A 25,943-nucleotide genomic window follows, 5' to 3' on the forward strand; every position below is an offset into this window, starting at 1 on the left:
AGGAATTTATTACGTGATATCACAGAGAGTCTGCAGCAGTCCCTACTGCCCACCAGCACTCTAAATTACTAATGTTCAGCGCTCATATTTATACAGCAAGGTTAACAACTTCAGGTGATTAGCTTACATTACATTTCAACATAAGGTTTCATAGGTTCCATTGTTCTGAAGAAACAGATTAACATGTTCACATTTTATCACCAGATGTCCTAAGCCAAAATGTCAGCTTGACCTCATTATGGCAGTCAGCATTTCTTTTAGTTTTAACTAGTTTAGTGTCCTTTGTTCAATTAGTAAAGTGTTCAAGTATCCCAGCATGCCTTAATGTTTAATACGTTTTCTCCCACAATTCCCTCCTTGTTGATCTTTACTGATCAACACTGCTTTACGGCATTGTATTCAGTTCGTTTTCATAGGGAGGATAATATCCCTTTGGGAAAGGACGCATTTTTAGACAATCTTCTTCATCATATTCATCCTGGTTTGCTCTTTTTCTTTCCTTTCCCTCTAGTACTTTCGTAGCTCTTTTTACAGATGCTACTGATTCTACTGTTTGCGCTAGCAGATATCTCACTCTTATCCACATTATACAAATTAATATAAATAAAACACCTGTCACTACACAAAATATAACCTTCGGGTGAACAAACAATTCCAGCACTGCGGATGCTTTAGGTGACCATCCTTTAAACACATCCCACCAGTGGTGTACCGTCAAATCTGTTATTTGTGTAGCTATTTGAATCAAACCTTGCTCATCATAATCCATCACTGCTTTTAAATGGTGCAGATCTCTTCCTCTTTTCGCTAAGGATTCTGCTATCTTTTCATTGTTTTTTCAAAAATTTCGTCAGATTAGCCAAATTAACTGTAGGGGGGGCATTTTCTATCCCCAATACAGTTCTTCTTTGCATTACCGTCGCCCATTTTCCCAACTGATATGTTTTGTTGGTATGTGGGTCAAACACAGTATAAACATCTTTTATGCAAGTGTTTAAACGGGGCCGTTTCAAAATCCCGTCGACATATATAGTCCAGGCACTGCTAATACACAGATAGTTCTGGCCTATCTCATGCAAGGTAGTATCATTACAAGGTTTTAAATTCCAAATACATGTACCTCTACTATGTTGCAATGAACAAGGTTCATATATAGGGGTATGCAATGGGCATACTTTTCCAAACGGCCAATCTTGGCAATCCGAGGCATCGTGGGTCTTATTCCCCTGATCTATCCATTTACCATGAAATTCGGGATACCAAAAGTTTTCTCCAAACAGTTGGGGCAATACCAAGAACTGACACCAGGTTTTGGCCTTTGTCACATTTACCACTTTCATTGTAAAATTACATCCCATAAGGTCACATTTAGTATATCTTCGATCAGGTTTTACTTCTAGATTATTTCCTTCAAATCCGAAAATTCTCATCCAACTAGGAGCATGTCCTGACATAGCGATTCGCTCTAGCTCAGCCCTCAGTGACTGCTTGGTAATTTCTTTAAACATACATTGAGTATGATTATTGACTTTCTCTTGTCCTTTTGCAACATTCTCTTGTTCCTTTTCTACCTTATTTACTTGCTTCCAACTCATTGTATCTGATATCCACTGTGTTAACATCGCTGCTGTCAGTCCATTGTCCCAAGCATTTCTTAATTTTATAGCATCTCCTCTCAGCCCTCCTACTTGCTGTATTTTATTCTGCAATGTTTCAATATCTATTGCATTAAGGGCTCCCATACCAGTTCCTACTCCTCCCAAGACCGTTGCTAAGTCCCTTCTCCTTCTCCCGATCCTAACTCTCTTCTTCAATTTGGCTTGTATAGTAGTAATATTACATCCAGTATCTTTTTTATCCTCATATTGTACCTGTACTGTCAAATTTAGAGTATATGGGGAGATCAGGACCAGGGTACAGGTAGAATGCAATCTTTGCAAATGGTCCATAGGACTTTCTATCTGTTTCGTTTTCTTTGCGAAGAATGTTTCCCCATACCAGTGAGGTCTTCCTTCTATAAGAGTTGCATTTATGCATCCGTACGCCTGACCGTCTTTCAAATATATCGGTTGTTCCATGTCTCCGGTTCTTGTGTCATTTTTATACCATTTCCATCATTTAGTATGATTGTTTAATATGTCAGTGTCATTCTCTATCCTACAACTTATGTTCACTCCTTTTTCCCATTTTATACTTAGAGTTATATTAGATCCTTGGTTAAATACTATTTTATCCATCCCAGATTTCATTTCGAACATCCCACAGGCTTCGCAATTAATCGTCCAATTAGCAATTACACAAATGGTGCCATTGTTACAAGTGTAAGTTCCCTGCGATTGGTTACTGTCTCTCGCCTTCCATCCTAACTGGCCTGCCCATTCTGTTTTTTCAGCAGGCAGGATTGTCCAGGCGGCTGTCCTGATTACACTTAGGCCGATTATTATTATCTGGTTTAACATATTTCCTGATTTATCCTAGAAATCTTTAAATTATCCTAATTATTGTTATACAGCATTAAATATAAACATATATAGCAATCCGAAAGTAATCAGTCCTTCAATGGAGTGCCAAATTATGGTGGGCACGGATCTTTTCCCGTTTCTGAAGTGGTGTCTGGTGCAGTATGTTTATACTCCACCTCCGGTGTTTCCTCCGGATGATGCAACTTGCACCTTGTAGCGTGTACCCAATCAGGTTTTTCTTTCAATTTGAGAGCTGTTCGAGTTGCAAGCAGCACCAAATATGGTCCTTTCCACCTAGGAGAAAAAGATTCTTTATTTAGCGCTTTCACATAAACTTGATCTCCGGGTTTAAAGGGGTTCATGTTTCCATCTGTGGGGCGCGTCTGGGCCTGTCTCACTTTCTCATGTATTCTTCCTGCTGTTTCACACATGGCCTGAGCATATTTTAACGATTTTTCATCATTCCAAATTAATGCCACCTTCTCTGGAGTCATGGGTGGGCGTGTGCCTGTTGTCATAGGCCGGCCCATCAAGATCTCATGTGGTGTCAGACCTGTGTTTCTATTTTTCTGATTTCTCAGGGCATACATTACTACTGGCACAGCATCCGACCATTGCAACCCATTTTGCTGGCATACTTTGGTTAGGGCGGCCTTGATTTCCCCATTCAGTCTTTCCACTATTCCTGAGGATTGTGGCTGGTAAGGTATGTGCAATTTCCATTGAAATCCAAGGGCTTCATTTAAGTTTTTTATCTGTTTGCTGGTGAAATGAGTTCCTCTGTCACTGTTTATTCCCATAGGTATTCCAAATCTAGGTATTATTTCTTTTAGCAGATTGCGTACTACTGTTCTGGCATCATCCCTCCGAGTGGGGTATGCCTCTACCCATCTGGAGAACACATCTACTATTACCAGTATATATTTAAATTCTTTTACTGCGGGCATATGTGCAAAATCTATCTGTAGATTCTCAAAGGGCAGCTCTGGTTGGGGTAGGTGATCAAAATTTGTGGGCGATTTCCCTCTATTGTTCTGCTGACATACTAAACACATTATGGCAACTTTTTCAATTGTTACCGTTATTCCTGGTGCATACCATTGTTGGGAAAATGCATGTGCCATCCCTCCTTTGCCCATGTGAGCCTGTCCATGTGCCAGGCGAGACAGAGGCAAAAACAAGCTTCGTGGGCAAACCACTCGGCCATCAGGATGCATCAATATATCATGATCTTGATAGCAACCAGCCTTACTCCAAGTACGTTTTTCTTTGACTGTTGCCTGACTTTGGGCCTGTCGTAGTAGATCAGCATCAATGCTACTAGGAAGTTCTGCTGGAAAGTTACTAACGGTATTTTTGGCGGCTTGAAGCTGTGGGGCCTGCCTCAGTGCGAACTCTTTATCCGCACTATCAGCAAACCTATTTCCACACGCGACTTCATCATCTGCCATGGTGTGGGCCTCACATTTTAGTACTGCAATTTTACTTGGCAACTGAATAGCCTCCAACAAATTTAACATCATTTGCGCATGCTTAATAGATTTTCCTGAGGATGTAATAAAACCTCTGTTTTTCCATAATTGTCCAAAATCATGCACTACCCCAAATGCATAACGGGATTCAGTATAGATATTGATGCTTTGATCTTTAGCCAAAATATAGACTCTGGTTAATGCATATAGTTCAGTTGCTTGTGCAGATGTGTCAGGTGGCAACGTTTAAGCTTCCAATAATTCATGAGGAGTCACCACCGCATAACCTGCTAATAGTTGATCATCACTAGGTCGATGCGAAGAACCATCTGTGAAGAGGATCAAGTCAGGATTATCAATAGGATCACTTAGCAAATCTGGCCTGGGTGTAGTGGTGGCTTCAACAGTTAACAAGCAGTCCTGTTCTGGTTCACCTGGATGTTCTGTTGTTATTGGCACAAAGGTCACCGGGTTGACAGCTGGTGATCTCTGGTAGATATAATTAGAGTGTGACAAGAGGATTATCTCATACCCAGTCCTTCTTGCCGCCGTAAAGTGCTGAGTAGCTGCCGAATTTAATAATAGCAGCACTGCGTGGGGAACAATTACCACACAAGGGTGATCAAGCACAATAAGGATGGATTTTTCCACTATTGTGGCGGTTGCAGCAACGGCTCGTAAGCAGGCTGGCATGCCTCTCACTACGGCTGGTAAGGCTACAGAGTAATATGCTACAGGCCTTTTTCCTCCACCAGGTTCTTGTGCCAATACTTCTGTTGCCAAGCCTTCTCTTTCATTGACGTATAACTGAAAAGGCTTATTATACTTACGTAGTCCTAACGCGGGAGCACTGACCATAGCTTTTTTAAGATCACTGAATGCCTTATCTCGTTCTGGCGTCCATTCAACTATGGGGGGCTCTGTCTGCAGCGTAGCTGATCGTAAGACCGCATCCATTTCTCTGTAGTCATATATCCATTGTCGACAAAAACCCTCCATTCCCAGAAACGACAAAATGTCCTTCTTTGTTCACGGGATCAGCACTTTATCCACTGCTCTTATCCTTTCCAGTCCCAATCTTCGCTGTCCATACTCCAAATGAAAACCCAAATACTGGACAGATGTTTGGCAAAACTGCAACTTCTCAGAGGACACCCTGTGTCCCCTGCTATCTAGATGCTGGAGCAATTTTATAGTATCTTCTTGGCAGTCTGGCCCCGTTCGGGAGGCAACCAAAAGGTCATCTGCGTACTGGATTAAGGTGGACTGATCCGATAACTGACATTCCTCCAAGTCATTTTTAACCGCTGCCACATACACCGCAGGACTTTCAGTATACCTCTGTGGCAACGTGGTCCAGGTATATTGCTGATTTTTATAAGTAAAGGCAAACAGATATTGACTGCCCTTATGCAGTGGTATGGAGAAGAAAGCAGAACACAAATCGATAACCGAAAAGGTAGTTGCATCAGCTGGTATAGAGGAGAGGATGCTGTTGGTATCTGGCACCAAGGAAGCAATGGGAATGACTATTTTATTGATCGCCCGGAGATCTTGCACAAAACGCCAGTCATTTGGTCTTCCTACTTTCGGGATGGGCACAATAGGAGTATTGCAGGGGCTCTGTGTTTTGACTAAAACCCCTTGCTGCAGTAAAGAATGTATAACCGCTGCTATTCCTTCCTCGGCCTCTGGGGCCAACCGGTACTGCTTTAGACAGCGCAAAACAGCATCCTTCTGTAGCTGGACCCTATGTTCAGCTGCCGAATGCACCTTTCCCACATGATTCTTGTGCTTTGCACATAATTCAGAAGTTACTTTAGTCAATGCCCATGGTAACAATTGTGGATTTTCCTTAGGGGGCTGCTGTCTTTCAAAAATAGTATCCCATTCTTTTCTTAACCAGCGAATTTTTCCCTCTGTTTCATTAAAGTATTCTATCTCCACCTTTCCAGCTTGGATTGGCAACGTGATGGAATAGACTGGCTTGTGGTGTTGTATTCTTTTTATCATCTCCCCCACTTCCTTCGCCTTAGCTGGGGCTCTGACTGCTATATTCAGGTGGGGTTCGGATGTGTGATGCATCCTAAATCTTTCTTTTTGTTCGTGTGTAAGGTGAACCAACATTCCCAGGCCTTTATCTCCAAAGAATAAATAAGGTGAAATCTGCAGCAATTGTGGCTGGTTTAGGTATGAGCAAACCAATTCTTGATAATTGGATGTTTCTTTATGCGTGTACCATGCCGTACAATGGGTCCGTTTCTTTTCTCTACTGGTTTCAATTAGATATTGTAAATACTGCCCCTGAGGATCTTCCAATTCCTGCAAGGATTGGAATACATTTTTTAACAATTGGCCATAAGGATTGCTATTCAGCTGCCAACACTACAAAATGGGGGCTCCTTCTACTTGCTTTTCCTCTATCATTAAATTAATTAGCTGATGAGTTTGTATTTGAGGCAGTTCCATGAACATGCCGTCTCGAGTGCAGTATATAACTGCTCCCAATTTACATAAAGCCTGTCTTCCCAACATAGGGAGAGGGGCGGTCTGAGAAATTATGAGGGTGTCTGTGACGGATTGCCCGTGCACTTGAATTTCGGTAGGTTTGGAGAGGGGTTCTAACATAGGGATACCGGCTACTCCCATGCTTACAACGTTAAATTGACTGGAGGGTATACACACGGAGGGGGTTACAGAGGACATTGTTGCACCGGTATCGACCAGAAGGTCCAAATGGCTATTTCCTATTTTAACTGTAGCCATAGGCTGTTCTTTCATGGATTTGGACAATCTGATCACAGCCGCCTGTACCACCGCTTCTCCGTGGCACCCCTATGCGGATGCATTAGGGTTACTGAAAGAAAAGGAAGTTCCTTCTGCCCCTGGAGCTGGATACCCTCCTTGTTGGGCGTATTCCTGCTGTGGCCTTGTGGGGCATTGGCAATCTCTAGCCCAATGTCCTCTTTTCCCACATTTCCGACATTCATCCTGTGATCTATCTCTCATTTGCCATTGTCCTCTTCCCCTTCCTCTGCCTCTACCATAACCTCCTCTTCGTGCAAATTCTCTTCTATTCTGCTGGAAATATTGTCCCGCTGTTTTTGGCTTTTGCTCTTTCGACTGAGTAAAGAGTCCTTCCCTACCCATATTTACCAGAGCAGTAACTACGTCCACCCAGCGCTGAGTCTGCCAATTTAGATTAATCATTTTAAAGACTTGAGCTTGAAAGGGTAACATGCAGTTTAGCAATGTTTGTACTGCCAAAGGTCCATTGTCTGCTAACGGAACTCCCGCATGTTCCTCCCACTTGCTTTTAAATCGAGCTACAAAATCAGGAATTGTCTCCTCCTTTCTTTGCAGACATCGAGTAACTTCTCCTATGTCACTAGTCTTCTTGGCTCCTCTCATTATAGCCTCTTTACCTCTATGTTCTAACCAGTGAGCAACAGACTCATTTCCCTGGTCCAGTTGTGCATCATCTTGTCGCCAATCTCCATTTTCTCCCGGGGGAACAGAAAATCCGTCCCTTAGGGTCGACCATGAGGACCCATACGCACATTTTAGCAGCATGAGCACATCCCCAGGAAGAGGGCTGTAAATGGTACATATTTGTTCTAGCCAATTATGAAAGGCAGTGGGCTTCTTTAAGGGGACTGGTGCCTCGGCTATCATAGCTCTAGCTTCCGCTGGGGACCATGGATTTAACACTGGCACCTCTCCTATCATGACTCGAGGAAGTTGATGGGTAGTAGTGTCAGGTTGTGTTTGTGACCCAGTTGTAGGTCCGTTACGTGAGGTTAGGTCCTGTACATTACTACGAGGCAGTGCAGCAGCTCCTGCTCCGAGTGCCTCTGCTGGAGGAGGAGTTTCAATTACGGGTTCATCTGCGGGTGGGGGTGGATTGTATGGAGGCAGCGCCGGAAATCGTGCCGGTTGCTGTCTTAGAGCAGCCGCTATCATTAGTAAATTATTTAACTCTTCCCCCATCTCAAGCGGATCTCCTGCTGGGGTTCGGGGATACATTCCCACAACAGGAGCCTTAGGCAGCACCTCTTCCTTTTTCTCACTATCCTCTGCCTCTTCCTGTTTCCCCTTCTTCTTTGGGGGTTGGTGTCTTTTTGCTACTTCCATCCACCGAGCAAAGCACCATAACATATAGGGGGTGTCCCACTCAGGATCCCCTCCTTCATTTCTAGTAATTTCTTCCCATTCTTTTATTAAAGGTATTTTAAAACTTCCCCCAAAAGACCAATCTCCACCCGACCATACATACAGATCACTAATAAAAGTTACCGCATACCGATCGTCTCCTGTTTCTTTTTTTACATTTTCGGCTGGCGAACCCGGTGGAACGATGGGATCTCCTACCTTTTTTCGATGTTGCACGAGCTTTTTTATTCTGTCATTCGTTCTTTTACATATCTTGATTTTATCATTTGCAGCCTCCTGTTCTAGCTTGCCTCGGGCTCCTTTCTTGGCAGGCTTGGATGAATCAGCTCGACTGCCGTTATTTCCCATCTTTTCCTTACTCCTGTAACTTAGTTTTAAACTTACTGGTTATACAACCGCGGGTTATTTTATATACACAAAATACAATGAGCGCTCACCGGTTTTTTCCGCGAGTCTCGAAGTCAACACTTTATTTTCTTTGTAGCTACTTAATTCGGTGCCATAGTATTTTCTCTCTTCTCAGCAGTCTTGCCTCAGCCTGACGGGCTTCTTGGCTCAGCATGAGTCACCGGCCGGATAACTGGGCAACCGTGCGCCCTCCCCCTTTCAGCTGGGACGCGCTAGGTGCTCTCCCCCTTTCAGCTGGGAGGCACCGGGCATTTTCCTTTTATTTTTAGGAGAGTCCCTTTTTAAACTTCCTTTGTCTAATTGGAGCCTAAGTGGGCCAAGTGATATATAAGGTCGACGCTATACCCAACTAAGACCTTCTTAGTTCTTTTGGATCCCGTTGTTAGGGACCCTGCCTGACTACGCCAAATTCTGTCGAGGAAATTAATTATTAGATGGAGACTTCGAGGTTCGCTTTAGGAATTTATTACATGATATTACGGAGAGTCTGCAGCAGTCCCTACTGCCCACCAGCACTCTAAATTACTAATGTACAGCGCTCATAGTTATACAGCAAGTTAAACAGCTTCAGGTGATTAGCTTACATTACATTTCAACATAAGGTTTCATAGGTTCCCTTGCATCTCAAGAAACAGATTAACATGTTCACATTTTATCACCAGATGCCCAAAGCCGAAAGGTCAGCTTGACTTCATTATGGCAGTCAGCAGTTCTTTTAGTTTTAACTAGTTTAGTGTTCTTTGTTCAATTAGTAAAGTGGTTAAGTATCCCAGCATGTCTTCATGTTTAATACGTTTTTCCCACACTGTTGAGGCACAAGCAGCGGCGTGGAAAGTTGATGAGGTGTAAGCGTTTATTTCGCGCGGGTGCTTTGATTGCTGGCATTTCAAACAGCCAGAAAACGCACTGGTTCCCTGACCAAGCATCGAACACAGACCACGGGGGTGAAAGCGCTGAATCCTAACCACGAGACCACCAGGAAAGCTATCGGAAACATCCTGCCAGCAAGCAGAACAATGCAGTCTTTCCTCCTTGCTGCTTTGAAATTCATATCACATTCACGCCAGGCAAACTTTTCGTACAAGATGACATTTTTTATGCGAGATCACATAGGACATGTTCAGGAAACCACAGCATCAAGTGTGGGTAGGCGTCCACCTGAAATTTATTTGCTTCTGCGCTTTTCTCAGAGATACACAGTCAGAGAAAAGCCGTTGGGATATTGAATAATCAGCACCAAATATTAAGGACAATACAGAGGAAATAGTAATGCACTGCTTGAGACAAAGACACAAACACATACACGAACACAGATGTGTGCTCACTTTGTGTGGGTATGTCTCAGATATCCATATGTTTCATGGAGGCTTGCAGCACAGTTTGAGGCCATTCGGCCAATCGTGCCAGTGCTGTCCGCTTAAAAGTTCAGACGTGCTTTCTCCCGCTGTTATCTGCATTTCCTGTCCTCTCTCGTTCTGCAGTGCCCCGCACAAAGGACAAACAGAAGGAGAACACTGTGCTAACGAGGAATTGATGCAGGAGGTTTTTATGCAGTTCCTCACCGTTTAAAATTATTTTAGGTTCAATTTTTCGCTGTTGATCTTTTCCAAGGAGCGCATTAAGGTGCTGCCCAAAGGTTTAAAATTGGGGATGTAAAAATACCTCCCCGTCGGGGAATTTCACCCCGGTCTCCCGCGTGACAGGCGGGGATACTCACAACTATACTAACGAGGAAGTGAGCAATGTAATGTCTGTCAGAGTAAGAATCAAGCCTCTTACACAGGAACAGGATGCCATTCAGCCCCTCAAAGCTGTTGCACAGGAACAGGAGCAGAACATTCATACCCTTTATCCAGTTGCAAAGGTACAGCTAATATATTATTTATGCTCATGTGATGTGTTTGCTGTGAAATGAATTGTTAAAAAAATTAACCTGCCTTGCCCGGGAATAGAACCCGGGTTTCCCGCGTGGGAGGTGAGAATTCTACCCCTGAACCACCAATGCATGCCGAGATCGCAGATTCCATTTCCTCTTTGCTACTACTCATTTTTGACTTTTGTTAATACAAGCGGGGACACTGCTTTAACATAAAAAGCAAAATGCAGCAGATACTGCATCTGGAATTGTTGATTAAATGCTGGAAACACTTAGAATGTCCTGAAAGATCTGTGGACAGAGAAATAAAGGGTTAACCTGTCAGGTGCCTGAGCTCTCGGCAGAGCTAAGATTTTGCACTTTTCTAGGTCCCGTGGGAGTTTCCTTCCAACGTTGTTTAGCAGCTCAAAAATTACATGATTAAGAAACTAACCTTCCGCAAAAGAATAAATAGGAGCAGAATTGGGCCATTCGGCCCCTCGAGCCCCGCCATTTAATGAGTTCGTGGCTGATGAGAACTTCGACACAACGCAACTTTGCCGCCCATTTCCCATAACCTTTGACTCCCCTGTAGCTGAAATATATGTCTATGAGACATACAGAACCCGTTTGATGTCTTACAGTCTGGCCCGAGGGATAGTGTGGAGAAGCTGGGATTGCTTTCCTCTGGAGGCTAAGAGGAAATTTAATAGAGGCTTGCAAAATTACAATGGGTTTTGATATTGGAAATAAAGACAAACGCTTTCCAATGGCAGGAGGGATGGTAACCAGAGGTAGAATTGTCTTATGCAGCGAATGTTAAGGCCTCATGAATATCAGGATAAGTTATCACGGCCCAGTTACTCTGTCATTCGAGTCTTGCACACGTTGCTAATGTGGCATTTTTCACACTGGCAATGAGTTGACTGATAGCCGTGCTGTGATCAGCTAAGTTTGTTAGGGAGATGCAGTCGGCAAAATAATACATGGAAGACGGATAATAACCGTGACTGTTCTGACACTGTGAGGTACACATTGTGGTAAACCACTGTTATTGTTATTCACTGTTGTTGTTGTGGCACACTGTTGTACCTATGCATGCCTCAGCATGTCTCGGCTGGCTCCACCCACAGGCCCAGGTATAAAGGTGATTGACTGATTGACCTGCAGCCCCCTGCCTTCTTGGAACCCTGTCAACCACGAGAGGCATGCTCTTTTCTTTGCTAATAAAAGCCTTTAGTTACTCTCCTAACTCTCCGTCTTTTATGAGTAATTGATAGCGCATCAATTTTATTAGCAAAAACAAAATGTCGACAAACGCTGAACAGCAGGCTGCTGCACCATCGCTGAACAGCAGGCTGCAGCACCAAACGCTGAGCAGCAGGAGCTGCTGCGAGCCCTCAGAACAAATTGCCTGGACCTAGACCCCCAAGAAGCGGGTTCGGCTACCAAATTCGCGCATTGGCTGCGTTGCTTCGAGGCCTACCTGCAAGCGTCAACTGTGACCCTGGACGAAAACAAGTTGGAAATCCTGGCCTCAAAGTTGAGCCACCAAGTTTATACAATAATCCAGGACGCGACGACCTACGCGGTGGCTATCGATCTGCTAAAAGGGCAATACGCACGCCCGGTAAATACGGTCTATGCCCGGCACCTCTTAGGATCCTGCAGACAACATCCCGGGGAATCGGTGGAGGCCTTCCTACGGGCACAACGGATACTCGGCCGAGACTGCGGTTGCAAAGAAGTATCAGCCGCAGCACACACAGAGGGACTGATCCGAGATGCTTTCGTTGTGGGTCTAAGGTCCGACTACTCCCGGCAGAGACTGTTGGAAAAGGGAGAAATGGACCTGAGAAAGGCAGTGTCCCTCGCGCTCTCGCTCGATGCGGCCCACAGGAATATGGACGCCTTCTCCCCTAACCGCTCCGCAACGTGGATGCCACAACCTTGGGTCATGGGACCGCCACATTCAACTGCTGCTGCGATGTCCAAGGCACAGAAATGTTATTTTTGTGGCCAGGCAAAACACCCCAGAGCACGCTGCCCGGCGAGAAACGCTACCTGCTCCGGCTGCGGGAAGAACGGACACTATGTCAGCGCCTGCAAAGGTAAAACCGCTAACGCCAGCAGCGCCGCGTGTGAACCATGGGGGCAGCCATCTTGTCTGCCATCTTGGGCTCCCCCAGCCGCGTGGGGATCGGGACCATGGGCGCCGCCATTTTGTTTGCCATCTCGGACGTCTCCAACTTCAACCACGGGGGACCCGGACTCAACCACCGCCTCATCTGACGACCACATCGACTCGCTCGACCATACGCTGGCCTCCGTGATGCTGGACCAATCTCTCCCTCATCAACTGTCCAGGTCCATGATGGACTTTACGGTAAACGGCCACGCCACTACCTGCCTTTTTGACAGCGGGAGCAGGGAAAGCTTTATCCACCCCGACACGGTGCGCAGTTACTCTCTCCCAGTCCTGCCGACGCGACATCGGATCTCTTTGGCTTCCAAAGCCCAGTCAGTGGATGTCGGTGGCTACTGTGTAGTGACCCTTTCAGTAAGGGGCACAGAATACAAAAATTTTAAACTCCTGGTCCTGCCCCATCTTTGCGCTGCCGTTCTACTGGGGTTGGATTTTCACTGCCACCTTAAGAGTGTCACATTAGCATACGATGGACTCCTCCCCCCACTCACAGTCTGCAGCCAGCAGCATTTAAATTGCCCGCCACGCACCATTTGCAGCCTCTCCACCCTTAAAGATCCCCCCTCCTTGTTCGCTAACCTCACCCGCGACTGTAAGCCCATCGCTACCAAAAGCAGGCGTTACAGTGCCGGGGATAGGAGCTTCATTAAATCCGAGGTAGCAAGACTCCTGAAGGAAGGGATTATTGAAAGTAGCACCAGCCCATGGCGAGCACAAGTGGTGGTAGTGAAGACTGGCGAAAAACAGCGCCTAGTTATTGACAACAGCCGGACGATCAATCGCTACACCCAGCTAGATGCATACCCACTCCCCTGCATATCTGACATGGTCAATCAGATAGCACAATACCGGGTGTTCTCGACGATTGATCCGAAGTCGGCATACCACCAGCTCCCCATCAGGGCTGAGGACCACCAGTACACAGCTTTTGAAGCTGACGGTCGTCTCTGCCACTTCCTCAGAGTTCCCTTCGGCGTCACCAACGGGGTTTCAGTCTTCCAACGGGAGATGGAATGGATGGTTGACCAGAACGCGCTCCAGGCCACTTTCCCTTATCTAGACAACGTCACCATCTGCGGCCGCGAGCAGCAGGACCATGATGTTAATCTAGATAAATTCCTCCATACGGCCCAGCGGCTGAACCTAACATACAACAAGGACATGTTTTGTACCAAGCGCCTTGCCATTCTTGGCTGTGTAGTGGAGAACGGAGTCATCGGCTCCGACCCCGACAGGATGTGCCCCCTTATGGAGCTCCCCCTCCCCCACTGCCAAAAAGCACTGAAGAGATGCCTAGGGTTTTTCTCGTACTATGCTCAGTGGGTGCCCAACTATGCAGACAAAGCCAGACCCCTCATCAAGTCCACCTCCTTCCCCCTGACAGCAGAGGCCTGTGCAGCCTTCACTCTCATAAAAGGAGATATTGCGAAGGCCACAATGCACGCAGTGGATGAGTCCATCCCTTTCCAAGTGGAGAGCAATGCATCCGACTTTGCCCTAGCTGCAACCCTTAACCAGGCGGGGAGACCCGTGGCCTTTTTCTCAAGGACCCCCCAGGGACCCGAGATTCGACACTCCTCTGTCGAAATGGAGGCCCAGGCCATTGTGGAAGCTGTGCGACATTGGAGGCATTACCTGGCCGGAAAACGATTTACCCTGCTCACAGAACAGCGTTCAGTAGCTTTTATGTTTAATAATAAGCAGAGGGGCAAAATCAAGAACGACAAGATCTTGAGGTGGAGAATGGAACTCTCCACCTACAATTACGATATCTTGTACCGGCCCGGGAAACTCAATGAGCCCCCATATGCCCTATCACGTGGTACATTCGCCAACGCGCAGGTCGATAGACTGAAGACCCTTCACAATGACCCCTGCCACCCGGGGTCACCAGGTTTTTTCACTTCATCAAATCCCGTAACCTGCCCGACTCCATCGAGGAGGTCAGGACCATGACCAGGAACTGCCAAATCTGTGCCGAGTGCAAACCGCATTTTTATAGGCCAGACAGAGCAAGCCTGATCAAAGCCACGCGCCCCTTTGAAAGGCTGAGCGTCGATTTTATAGGGCCCCTCCCCTCCTCCGACCGCAATGTGTACTTCCTCAACATAATTGATGAGTACTCCCGTTTCCCATCCCTTGCTCAGACTTGACCAGTACCACGGTCATTAAATGTCTGAACTACTCTTCGCATTGTTCGCTTTCCCCAGCTGTATTCATAGCGACAGGGGCTCATCCTTTATGAGCGACGAACTCCGGCAGTACCTGCTCTCGAGAGGTATCGCTACAAGCAGGACCACCAGCTACATCCCCCGGGGGAATGGCCAGGTGGAAAGGAAGAATGCGACGGTCTGGAAGGCATTCCTTTTAAACTTGAAATCTAAGGGCCTTCCGACCTCTCGCTGGCAGGAAGTCCTCCCTGCGGCGCTCCATTCCATTCGGTCACTGCTCTGTACAGCCACCAATGCTACCCCTCATGAGAGAATGTTCTCCTTCCCCAGGAAGTCCACATCGGTGATCTCGTTACCGACATGGCTGACTTCTCCAGGACCCATCCTACTGTGGAAGCACATGAGGTCCCATAAGACGGACCCCCTAGTCGAGAGGGTGAGCCTCCTCCATGCCAACCCTCAGTATGCTTACATGGTGTACCAGGACGGGCGGGAGGACACAGTCTGCATACGAGACCTCGCACCTTCGGGTGCCCCTGAAACACTACCATTGCCATCCACCACTACCCACAACCCAACCCCGCTAGACGGCATGCCGCAGCCCTAGGACACGTCATTGACCACCCAACCACTCAATGAGACGCCAGATTCAACGTTGGATGCTGCACCATCACCGCCGCCACCACGACGTTCAGGACGGCATACAAGGCCACCTGATAGACTTACTTACACGAACCTTTAGTACACTTCACCCCGCCGGACTCAATTTTAAACAAGGGGTGAATGTGGTAAACCACTATTATTGTTATTCACTGTTGTTGCTGTTGTTGCAAACTGTTGTACCTATGCATGCCTCAACATGTCTCGGCTGGCTCCACCCACAGGCCCAGGTATAAAGGTGATTGACCTGCAGCCCCCTGCCTTCTTGGAACCCAGTCAAGCACGAGAGGCATGCTTTGTTCTTTGCTAATAAAAGCCTTTAGTTACTCTCCTAAATCTCCGTCTTTTATGAGTAATTGATAGCGCATCACACATAAATGTGGGCATTTAAAGTGTCTTGTTCCTAATGTCATTTCCTGCTGACTTTGAAAGAGCAGGCATTTTCCGGAAGGCAAGGAAGCGAATGCTGCACCTCGGTATCGAATGATGCGCTGCTGACTGTTGAGGCAACAGCAGCGGTGTGGAAAATTGAAAGGTTGATGAGGTGCAAGCATTGTTTCGCGCGGGTGCTTTGATTGCTGTCATTTCAAACAGCCAGAAAACGCACTGGTTTCCTGACCGGGAATCGAACCCGGGCCGCGGCGGTAAAAGCGCCGAATCCGAACCACCAGGGAAGCTGCGGGAAGCATCCTGCCAGCAAGCAGAACAAGGCAGTCTTTCCTCCTTGCTGCTTTGAAATTCAGGTCACTTTCACGCCAGGCAAACTTTTCGGACAAGATGACATTTTTTAGGCGAGATCACAAAGGACATGTTCAAGAAACCACAGCATCAAGTGCGTGCAGGCGTCCACCTGAAATCTATTTGCTTTTGTGCTTTTCTCAGAGATACACAGTCAGAGAAAAGCCGTCGGGATATTGAATACTCAGCACCAAAATATCAAGGACAATACAGATGAAACAGTAATCCACTATGCTAACGAGGAATTGATGCAGGAGGTTTTTATACAGTTCCTGACCGTTTCAAATTCTTTTAGGTTCAATTTTTCGCTGTTGATCTTTTCCAAGGAGCGCTTTAAGGTGCTGCCCAAAGGTTTAAAATTGGGGATGTTAAAATTCCTCCCCGTCGGGGAATTTCACCCCGGTCTACCGCGTGACAGGCGGGGATACTCACAACTATACTAACGAGGAAGTGAGCAATGTAATGTCTGTCAGAGTAAGAATCGAGCCAGTTACACAGGAACAGGATGCCATTGCAGCCCCTCAAAGCTGTTGCACAGGAACAGGAGCAGAACATTCATACCCTTGATCCACTTGCAAAGGTACAGCTAATAAATTATTTATGCTCATGTGATGTGTTTGCTATGAAATGAATTGTTAAAAAATTTAGCCTGCATTGGCCGGGAATCGAACCAGTGTCTCACGCGTGGCAGGCGAGAATTCTACCCCGAGAAAGGCCAATGCACGCCGACATAACAGATTCCATTTTCTGGAAGCGATAATTTATTTTTGACTTTTGTTAATACAAGCGGGGACACTGCGTTAACATAAAAAGCAATATGCTGCAGACACTGCATCTGGAATTGTTGATTAAATGCTGGAAACACTTCGAATGTCCTGGAAGATCTGTGGACAGAGAAACACAGGGTTAACCTCTCAGGTGCATGAGCTCTAGGCAGAAATTAGATTTTGCACTTTTCTAAGTCCCGTGGGAGTTTCCTTCCAACGTTGTTTAGCTGCTCAAAAATTACATAATTAAGAAACTAACCTCCCCCAAAAGAATAAATAGGCGCAGGATTGGACCAATCGGCCCCTCGAGCACCGCCATTTAATAAGTTCGTGGCTGATGAGATCTTCGACACAACGCAACTTTGCCGCCCGCTCCCCATAACACTTGACTCCACTTTAGCTGAAATATATGTCTATCAGACATACAGAACCCGTTTGACGTCTTACAGTGTGGCCCGAGGCACAAGCGACTTCAGTTATGTTGATAGTGTGGAGAAGCTGGGATTGCTTTCCTCTGGAGGCTAAGAGGAAATTTAATAGAGGCTTGCAAAATTAAAATGGGTTTTGATAGAGGAAATAAAGACAAACGCTTCCAATGGCAGGAGGGATGGTAACCAGAGGTAGAATTGTCTTATGCAGCGAATGTTAAGGCCTCATGAATATCAGGATAAGTTATCACGACCCAGTTACTCTGCCATTCGAGTCTTGCAAACGTTGCTAATGTGGCATTTTTCACACTGGCAATGAGTTGACTGATAGCCGTGCTGTGATCAGCTAAGTTTGTTAGGGAGATGCAGTCGGCAAAATAATACATGGAAGACGGATAATAACCGTGACTGTTCTGACACTGTGAGGTACACATAAATGTGGGCATTTAAAGTGTCTTGTTCCCAACGTCATTTCCTGCTGACTTTGAAACAGCAGGCATTTTTCGAAGGCAAGGAAGCGAATGCTGCACCTCGGTACCGAATGATGTGCTGCTGACTGTTGAAGCAACAGCAGCGGTGTGGAAAATTGAAAGGTTGATGAGGTGCTAGCATTGTTTCGCGGGGGTGCTTTGATTGCTGGCATTTCAAACAGCCAGAAAACGCACTGGTTCTTTGACCGGGAATCGAACCCGGGCCGCAGCGGTGAAAGCGCCGAATCCTATCCACTAGTCCACCAGTGAAGCTGCGAAAAGCGTCCGGCCAGCAAGCAGAACAAGGCAGTCTTCCCTCCTTGCTGCTTTGAAATTCAGGTCACTTTCACGCCAGGCAAATTTTTCGTACAAGATGACATTTTTTAGGCGAGATCACAAAGGACATGTCCAGGAAACCACAGCATCAAGTGCGTGTAGGCGTCCACCTGAAATCTATTTGCTTCTGTGCTTTTCTCAGAGATACACAGTCAGAGAAAAGCCGTCGGGATATTGAATAATCAGCACCAAAATATCAAGGACAATCCAGAGGAAACAGTAGTGCACTGCTTAAGACAAAGACTCAAACACATGCACGAACACAGATGTGTGCTCACTTTGTGTGAGTATGTCTCAGATATCCATATGATTCATGGAGGCGTGCAGTACAATGTGAGGGCATTCGGCTAATCGTGCCAGTGCTGTCCACTTGAAAGATCAGACGTGCTTTCTCCCGCTGTTATCTGCATTTCCCTGTCCTCTCTCGTTCCGCAGTGCCCCGCACAAAAGACAAACAGAAGGAGAACACTATGCTAACGAGGAATTGATGCAGGAGGTTTTTATACAGTTCCTCACCGTTTAAAATTATTTTAGGTTCAAACTTTCGCTGTTGATCTTTTCCAAAGAGCGCTTTAAGGTGCTGCCAAAACGTTTAAAATTGGGGATGTTAAAATTCCTTCCCGCCGGGGAATTTCACTCCGGTCTCCCGCGTGACAGGCGGGGATACTCACAACGAGACTAACGAGGAAGTGAGCAATGCAATGTCTGTCAGAGTAAGAATCGAGCCTGTTACACAGGAACAGGATGCCATTCAGCCCCTCAAAGCTGTTGCACAGGAACAGGAGCAGAACATTCATACCCTTAATCCACTTGCACAGGTACAGCTAATAAATTATTTATGCTCATTTGTTGTGTTTGCTATGAAATGAATTGTTAAAAAAATTAGCCTGCATTGGCCGGGAATCGAACCCGGGTTTACCCGCGTGGCAGGCGAGAATTCTACTCCTGAACCACCAATGCACGCCGACTTAATCGATTCTATTTTCTGGTAGCTACAATTTATTTTTGACTTCTGTTAATACAAGCGGGGACACTGCGTTAACATAAAAAGCAATATGCAGCAGATACTGCATCTGGAATTGTTGATTAAATGCTGGAAACACTTCGAAGGTCCTGGAAGATCTGTGGACAGAGAAACACAGGGTTAACCTCTCAGGTGCATGAGCTCTCGGCAGAGCTAAGATTTTGCACTTTTCTACGTCCCGTGGGAGTTTCCTTCCAACGTTGTTTAGCTGCTCAAAAATTACATAATTAAGAAACTAACCTTCCCCAAAAGAATAAATAGGAGCAGGATTGAGCCATTCGGCCCCTCGAGCCCGCCATTTAATAAGTTCGTGGCTGATGAGATCTTCGACACAACGCAACTTTGCCGCCCGTTCCCCATAACCTTTGACTCCCCTGTACCTGAAATATATGTCTATCAGACCCCGTTTGACGTCTTACAGTGTGGCCCGAGGGATAGTGTGGAGAAGCTGGGATTGCTTTCCTCTGGAGGCTAAAAGGAAATTTAATAGAGGCTTGCAAAATTACAATGGGTTTTGATAGAGGAAATAAAGACAAACGCTTTCCAATGGCAGGAGGGATGGTAACCAGAGGTAGAATTGTCTTATGCAGCGAATGTTAAGGCCTCATGAATATCAGGATAAGTTATCACGGCCCAGTTACTCTGTCATTCGAGTCTTGCACACGTTGCTAATGTGGCATTTTTCACACTGGCAATGAGTTGACTGATAGCCGTGCTGTGATCAGCTAAGTTTGTTAGGGAGATGCAGTCGGCAAAATAATACATGGAAGACGGATAATAACCGTGACTGTTCTGACACTGTGAGGTACACATAAATGTGGGCATTTAAAGTGTCTTGTTCCCAACGTCATTTCCTGCTGACTTTGAAACAGCAGGCATTTTATAGAAGGCAAGGAAGCGAATGCTGCACCTCGGTACCGAATGATGCGCTGCTGACTGTTGAGGCAACAGCAGCGGTGTGGAAAATTGAAAGGTTGGTGAGGTGCAAGCATTGCTTCGCGCGGGTGCTTTGATTGCTGGCATTTCAAACAGCCAGAAAACGCACTGATTCCACTGACCGGGAATCGAACACGGGCCGCGGCGATGAAAGCGCCGAATCTTATCCACGAGACCACCAGGGAAGCTGCGAAAAGCGCCCTGCCAGCAAGCAGAACAAGGCAGTCTTTCCTCCTTGCTGCTTTGAAATTCAGGTCATTTTCACGCCAGGCAAACTTTTCGTACAAGATGACATTTTTTAGGCGAGATCACAAAGGACATGTTCAGGAAACCACAGCATCAAGTGCGTGTAGGCGTCCACCTGAAATCTATTTGCTTCTGTGCTTTTCTCAGAGATACACAGTCAGAGAAAAGCCGTCGGGATATTGAATAATCAGCACCAAAATATCAAGGACAATACAGAGGAAACAGTAATGCACTGCTTGAGACAAAGACACAAACACGAACACAGATGTGTGCTCACTTTGTGTGAGTATGTCTCAGATATCCATATGATTCATGGAGGCGTGCAGTACAGTGTGAGGCCATTCGGCCAATCGTGCCAGTGCTGTCCACTTGAAAGATCAGACGTGCTTTCTCCCGCTGTTATCTGCATTTCCCTGTCCTCTCTCGTTCCGCAGTGCCCCGCACAAAAGACAAACAGAAGGAGAACACGATGCTAACGAGGAATTGATGTAGGAGCTTTTTATACAGTTCCTCACCGTTTAAAATTATTTTAGGTTCAATCTTTCGCTGTTGATCTTTTCCAAGGAGCGCTTTAAGGTGCTGCCAAAACGTTTAAAATTGGGGATGTTAAAATTCCTTCCCGTCGGGGAATTTCACCCCGGTCTCCCGCGTGACAGGCGGGGATACTCACAACGAGACAGTGAGCAATGTAATGTCTGTCAGAGTAAGAATCCAGACTGTTACACAGGAACAGGATGCCATTCAGCCCCTGAAAGCTGTTGCACAGGAACAGGAGCAGAACATTCATACCCTTGATCCAGTTGCAAAGATACTGCTAATATATTATTTATGCTCAAGTGATGTGCTTGCTATGAAATGAATTGTTTAAAATGTTAACCTGCATTGGCCAGGAATCGAACATGGGTCCCCCGCGAGTTAGGCGAGAATTCTACCCCTGAACCACCAATGCACGCCGAGTTAACAAATTCCATTTTCTGGTAGCTACAATTTATTTTTGGCTTTTGTTAATACAAGCCGGGAAACTGCGTTAACATAAAAAGCAAAATGCAGCAGATACTGCATCTGGAATTGTTGACTAAATGCTGGAAACACTTCGAAGGTCCTGGAAGATCTGTGGACAGAGAATCACAGGGTTAACCTCTCAGGTGCATGAGCTCACGGCAGAGCTAAGATTTTGCACTTTTCTAGGTGCCGTGGGTGTTTCCTTCCAACGTTGTTTAGCTGCTCAAAATTACATAATTAAGAAACTAACCTTCCCCAAAAAGAATCAATAGGAGCAGGATTGGGCAATTCAGCCCCTCGAGCCCCGCCATTTAATAAGTTCCTGGCTGATGAGATCTTCGACACAACGCAACTTTTCCGCCCGCTCCCCATAACCCTTGACTCCCCGACATACAGAACTCGTTTGAAGTCTTACAGTGTGGCCCGAGGGACAAGCGACTTCAGTTATGTTGATGGTATGGACAAGCTGGAATTGCTTTCCTCTGGAGGCTAAGAGGAAATTTAATAAAGGCTTGCAAAATTACAATGGCTTTTGATAGAGGAAATAAAAACAAACGCTTTCCAATGGCAGAAGGGATGGTAACCAGAGGTAGAATTGTCTTATGCAGCGAATGTTAAGGCCTCCTGAATATCAGGATAAGTTATCACGGCCCAGGTACTCTGTCATTCGAGTCTTGCACACGGCATTTTTCACACTGGCAATGAGTTGACTGATAGCCGTGCTGTGATCAGCTAAGTTTGTTAGGGCGATGCAGTCGGCAAAATAATACATGGAAGGCGGATAATAACCGTGACTGTTCTGACACTGTGAGGTACACATAAATGTGGGCATTTAAGGTGTCTTGTTCCCAATGTCATTTCCTGCTGACTTTGAAACAGCAGGCATTTTACAGAAGGCAAAGAAGTGAATGTTGCACCTCGTGTACCGAATGTTGCGCTGCTGACTGTTGAGGCAACAGCAGCGTGGAAAGTTGAAAGGTTGATGAGGTGCAAGCATTGTTTCGCGCGGGTGCTTTGATTGCTGGCATTTCAAACAGCCAGAAAAAGCACTGGTTCCCTGACCGGGAATCGAACCCGGGCCGCGGCGGTGAAAGCGCCGAATCCTAACCACTAGACCACCAGGGAAGCTATGGAAAGCATCCTGCCAGCAAGCAGAACAATGCAGTCTTTCCTCCTTGCTGCTTTGAAATTCAGGTCACTTTCGCGCCAGGCAAACTTTTCGGACAAGATGACATTTTTTAGGCGAGATCACAAACGACATGTTCAAGAAACCACAGCATCAATTGCGGGTAGGCGTCCAACTGAAATCTATTTGCTTCTGTGCTTTTCTCAGTGATACACAGTCAGAGAAAAGCCGTCGGGATATTGAATAATCAGCACCAAAATATCAAGGACAACACAGAGGAAATAGTAATGCACTGCTTGAGACAAAGACTCAAACACATACACGAACACAGATGTGTGCTCACTTTGTGTGGGTATGTCTCAGATATCCATATGATTCATGGACGCTTGCAGTACAGTGTGAGGCCATTCGGCCAATCGTGCCAGTGCTGTCCCCTTGAAAGATCAGACGTGCATTCTCCCGCTGTTATCTGCATTTCCCTGTCCTCTCTCGTTCCGCAGTGCCCCGCACAAAAGACAACCAGAAGGAGAACACTATGCTAACGAGGAATTGATGCAGGAGGTTTTTATACAGTTCCTCACCGTTTAAAATTATTTTAGGTTCAATTTTTCGCTGTTGATCTTTTCCAAGGAGCACGTTAAGGTGCTGCCCAAAGGTTTAAAATTGGGGATGTTAAAATTCCTCCCCGTCGGGGAATTTCACCCCGGTCTCCCGCGTGACAGGTGGGGATACTCACAACTACACTAACGAGGAAGTGAGCAATGTAATGTCTGTCAGCGTAAGAATCGAGCCTGTTACAAAGGAACAGGATGCCATTCAGCCCCTGAAAACTGTTGCACAGGAAGAGGAGCAGAACATTCATACCCTTGATCCAGTTGCACAGATACAGCTAATATATTATTTATGCTCAAGTGATGTGTTTGCTATGAAATGAATTGTTTAAAAGGTTAACCTGCATTGGCCGGGAATCGAACCCGGGTCCCCCGCGTGGCAGGCGAGAATTCTACCCCTGAACCACCAATGCACGCCGAGTTAACAAATTCCATTTTCTGGTAGCTACAATTTATTTTTGGCTTTTGTTAATACAAGCGGGGACACTGCGTTAACATAAAAAGCAAAATGCAGCAGATACTGCATCTGGAAGATCTGTGGGCAGAGAATCACAGGGTTAACCTCTCAGGTGCATGAGCTCACGGCAGAGCTAAGATTTTGCACTTTACTAGGTGCCGTGGGAGTTTCCTTCCAACGTTGTTTAGCTGCTCAAAAATTACATAATTAAGAAACTAACCTTCCCCAAAAGAATAAATAGGAGCAGGATTGGGCCATTCGGTCCCTCGAGCCCCGCCATTTAATAAGTTCGTGGCTGATGAGATCTTCGACACAACGGAACTTTTCCGCCCGCTCCCCATAACCCTTGACTCCCCGACATACAGAACTCGTTTGACGTCTTACAGTTTGGCCCGAGGGACAAGCGACTTCAGTTATGTTGATGGTGTGGACAAGCTGGAATTGCTTTCCTCTGGAGGCTAAGAGGAAATTTAATAAAGGCTTGCAAAATTACAATGGCTTTTGATAGAGGAAATAAAGACAAACGCTTTCCATTGGCAGAAGGGATGGTAACCAGAGGTAGAATTGTCTTATGCAGCGAATGTTAAGGCCTCCTGAATATCAGGATAAGTTATCACGGCCCAGGTACTCTGTCATTCGAGTCTTGCACACGGCATTTTTCACACTGGCAATGAGTTGACTGATAGCCGTGCTGTGATCAGCTAAGTTTGTTCGGGAGATGCAGTCGGCAAAATAATACATGGAAGGCGGATAATAACCGTGACTGTTCTGACATTGTGAGGTACACATAAATGTGGGCATTTAAGGTGTCTTGGTCCCAATGTCATTTCCTGCTGACTTTGAAACAGCAGGCATTTTAAAGAAGGCAAGGAAGTGAATGTTGCACCTCGGTACCGAATGTTGCGCTGCTGACTGTTGAGGCAACAGCAGCGTGGAAAGTTGAAAGGTTGATGAGGTGCAAGCATTGTTTCGCGCGGGTGCTTTGATTGCTGGCATTTCAAACAGCCAGAAAAAGCACTGGTTCTGCTGACCGGAAATCGAACCCGGGCCGCGGCGGTGAAAGCGCCGAATCCTAACCACTAGACCTCCAGGGAAGCTATGGAAAGCATCCTGCCAGCAAGCAGAACAATGCAGTCTTTCCTCCTTGCTGCTTTGAAATTCAGGTCACTTTCGCGCCAGGCAAACTTTTCGTACAAGATGACATTTTTTAGGCGAGATCACAAACGACATGTTCAAGAAACCACAGCATCAATTGCGGGTAGGCGTCCAACTGAAATCTATTTGCTTCTGTGCTTTTCTCAGTGATACACAGTCAGAGAAAAGCCGTCGGGATATTGAATAATCAGCACCAAAATATCAAGGACAACACAGAGGAAATAGTAATGCACTGCTTGAGACAAAGACTCAAACACACTTTGTGTGGGTATGTCTCAGATATCCATATGATTCATGGACGCTTGCAGTACAGTGTGAGGCCATTCGGCCAATCGTGCCAGTGCTGTCCCCTTGAAAGATCAGACGTGCATTCTCCCGCTGTTATCTGCATTTCCCTGTCCTCTCTCGTTCCGCAGTGCCCCGCACAAAAGACAACCAGAAGGAGAACACTATGCTAACGAGGAATTGATGCAGGAGGTTTTTATACAGTTCCTCACCGTTTGAAATTATTTTATTTCAATTTTTCGCTGTTGATCTTTTCCAAGGAGCACGTTAAGGTGCTGCCCAAAGGTTTAAAATTGGGGATGTTAAAATTCCTCCCCGTCGGGGAATTTCACCCCGGTCTCCCGCGTGACAGGTGGGGATACTCACAACTACACTCACGAGGAAGTGAGCAATGTAATGTCTGTCAGCGTAAGACTCGAGCCTGTTACACAGGAACAGGATGCCATTCAGCCCCTGAAAACTGTTGCACAGGAAGAGGAGCAGAACATTCATACCCTTGATCCAGTTGCACAGATACAGCTAATATATTATTTATGCTCAAGTGATGTGTTTGCTATGAAATGAATTGTTTAAAAGGTTAACCTGCACTGGCCGGGAATCGAACCCGGGTCCCCCGCGTGGCAGGCGAGAATTCTACTCCTGAACCACCAATGCACGCCGAGTTAACAAATTCCATTTTCTGGTAGCTACAATTTATTTTTGGCTTTTGTTAATACAAGCGGGGACACTGCGTTAACATAAAAAGCAAAATGCAGCAGATACTGCATCTGGAAGATCTGTGGACAGAGAATCACAGGGTTAACCTCTCAGGTGCATGAGCTCACGGCAGAGCTAAGATTTTGCACTTTACTAGGTGCCGTGGGAGTTTCCTTCCAACGTTGTTTAGCTGCTCAAAAATTACATAATTAAGAAACTAACCTTCCCCAAAAGAATAAATAGGAGCAGGATTGGGCCA

The 25,943-nt window shown here is 46.1% G+C and overlaps 1 protein-coding gene and 1 non-coding gene across 2 annotated transcripts; both read right to left on the reverse strand.

Moving 5' to 3' along the window:
• Positions 1-712: 712 nt before the first annotated feature.
• On the reverse strand, positions 713-1,905 carry LOC147085427 (uncharacterized). The gene has a single exon (XM_085979100.1). The coding sequence runs from the start codon at positions 1,740-1,742 to the stop codon at positions 828-830; it is 915 nt and encodes a 304-aa protein (XP_085835226.1). The 5' UTR covers positions 1,743-1,905; the 3' UTR covers positions 713-827.
• Positions 1,906-22,407: 20,502 nt separating this feature from the next.
• Positions 22,408-22,479, reverse strand: trnae-uuc (transfer RNA glutamic acid (anticodon UUC)). Its single transcript has one exon. It is a non-coding gene; the product is annotated as a tRNA-Glu (tRNA).
• Positions 22,480-25,943: the final 3,464 nt, after the last annotated feature.

This window comes from Somniosus microcephalus, unplaced genomic scaffold, assembly GCF_052327205.1.
Source record: "Somniosus microcephalus isolate GS21.2 unplaced genomic scaffold, FLI_Smic_1.0 unresolved_chr8, whole genome shotgun sequence".
NCBI classification, from domain to species: Eukaryota; Metazoa; Chordata; class Chondrichthyes; order Squaliformes; family Somniosidae; genus Somniosus; species Somniosus microcephalus.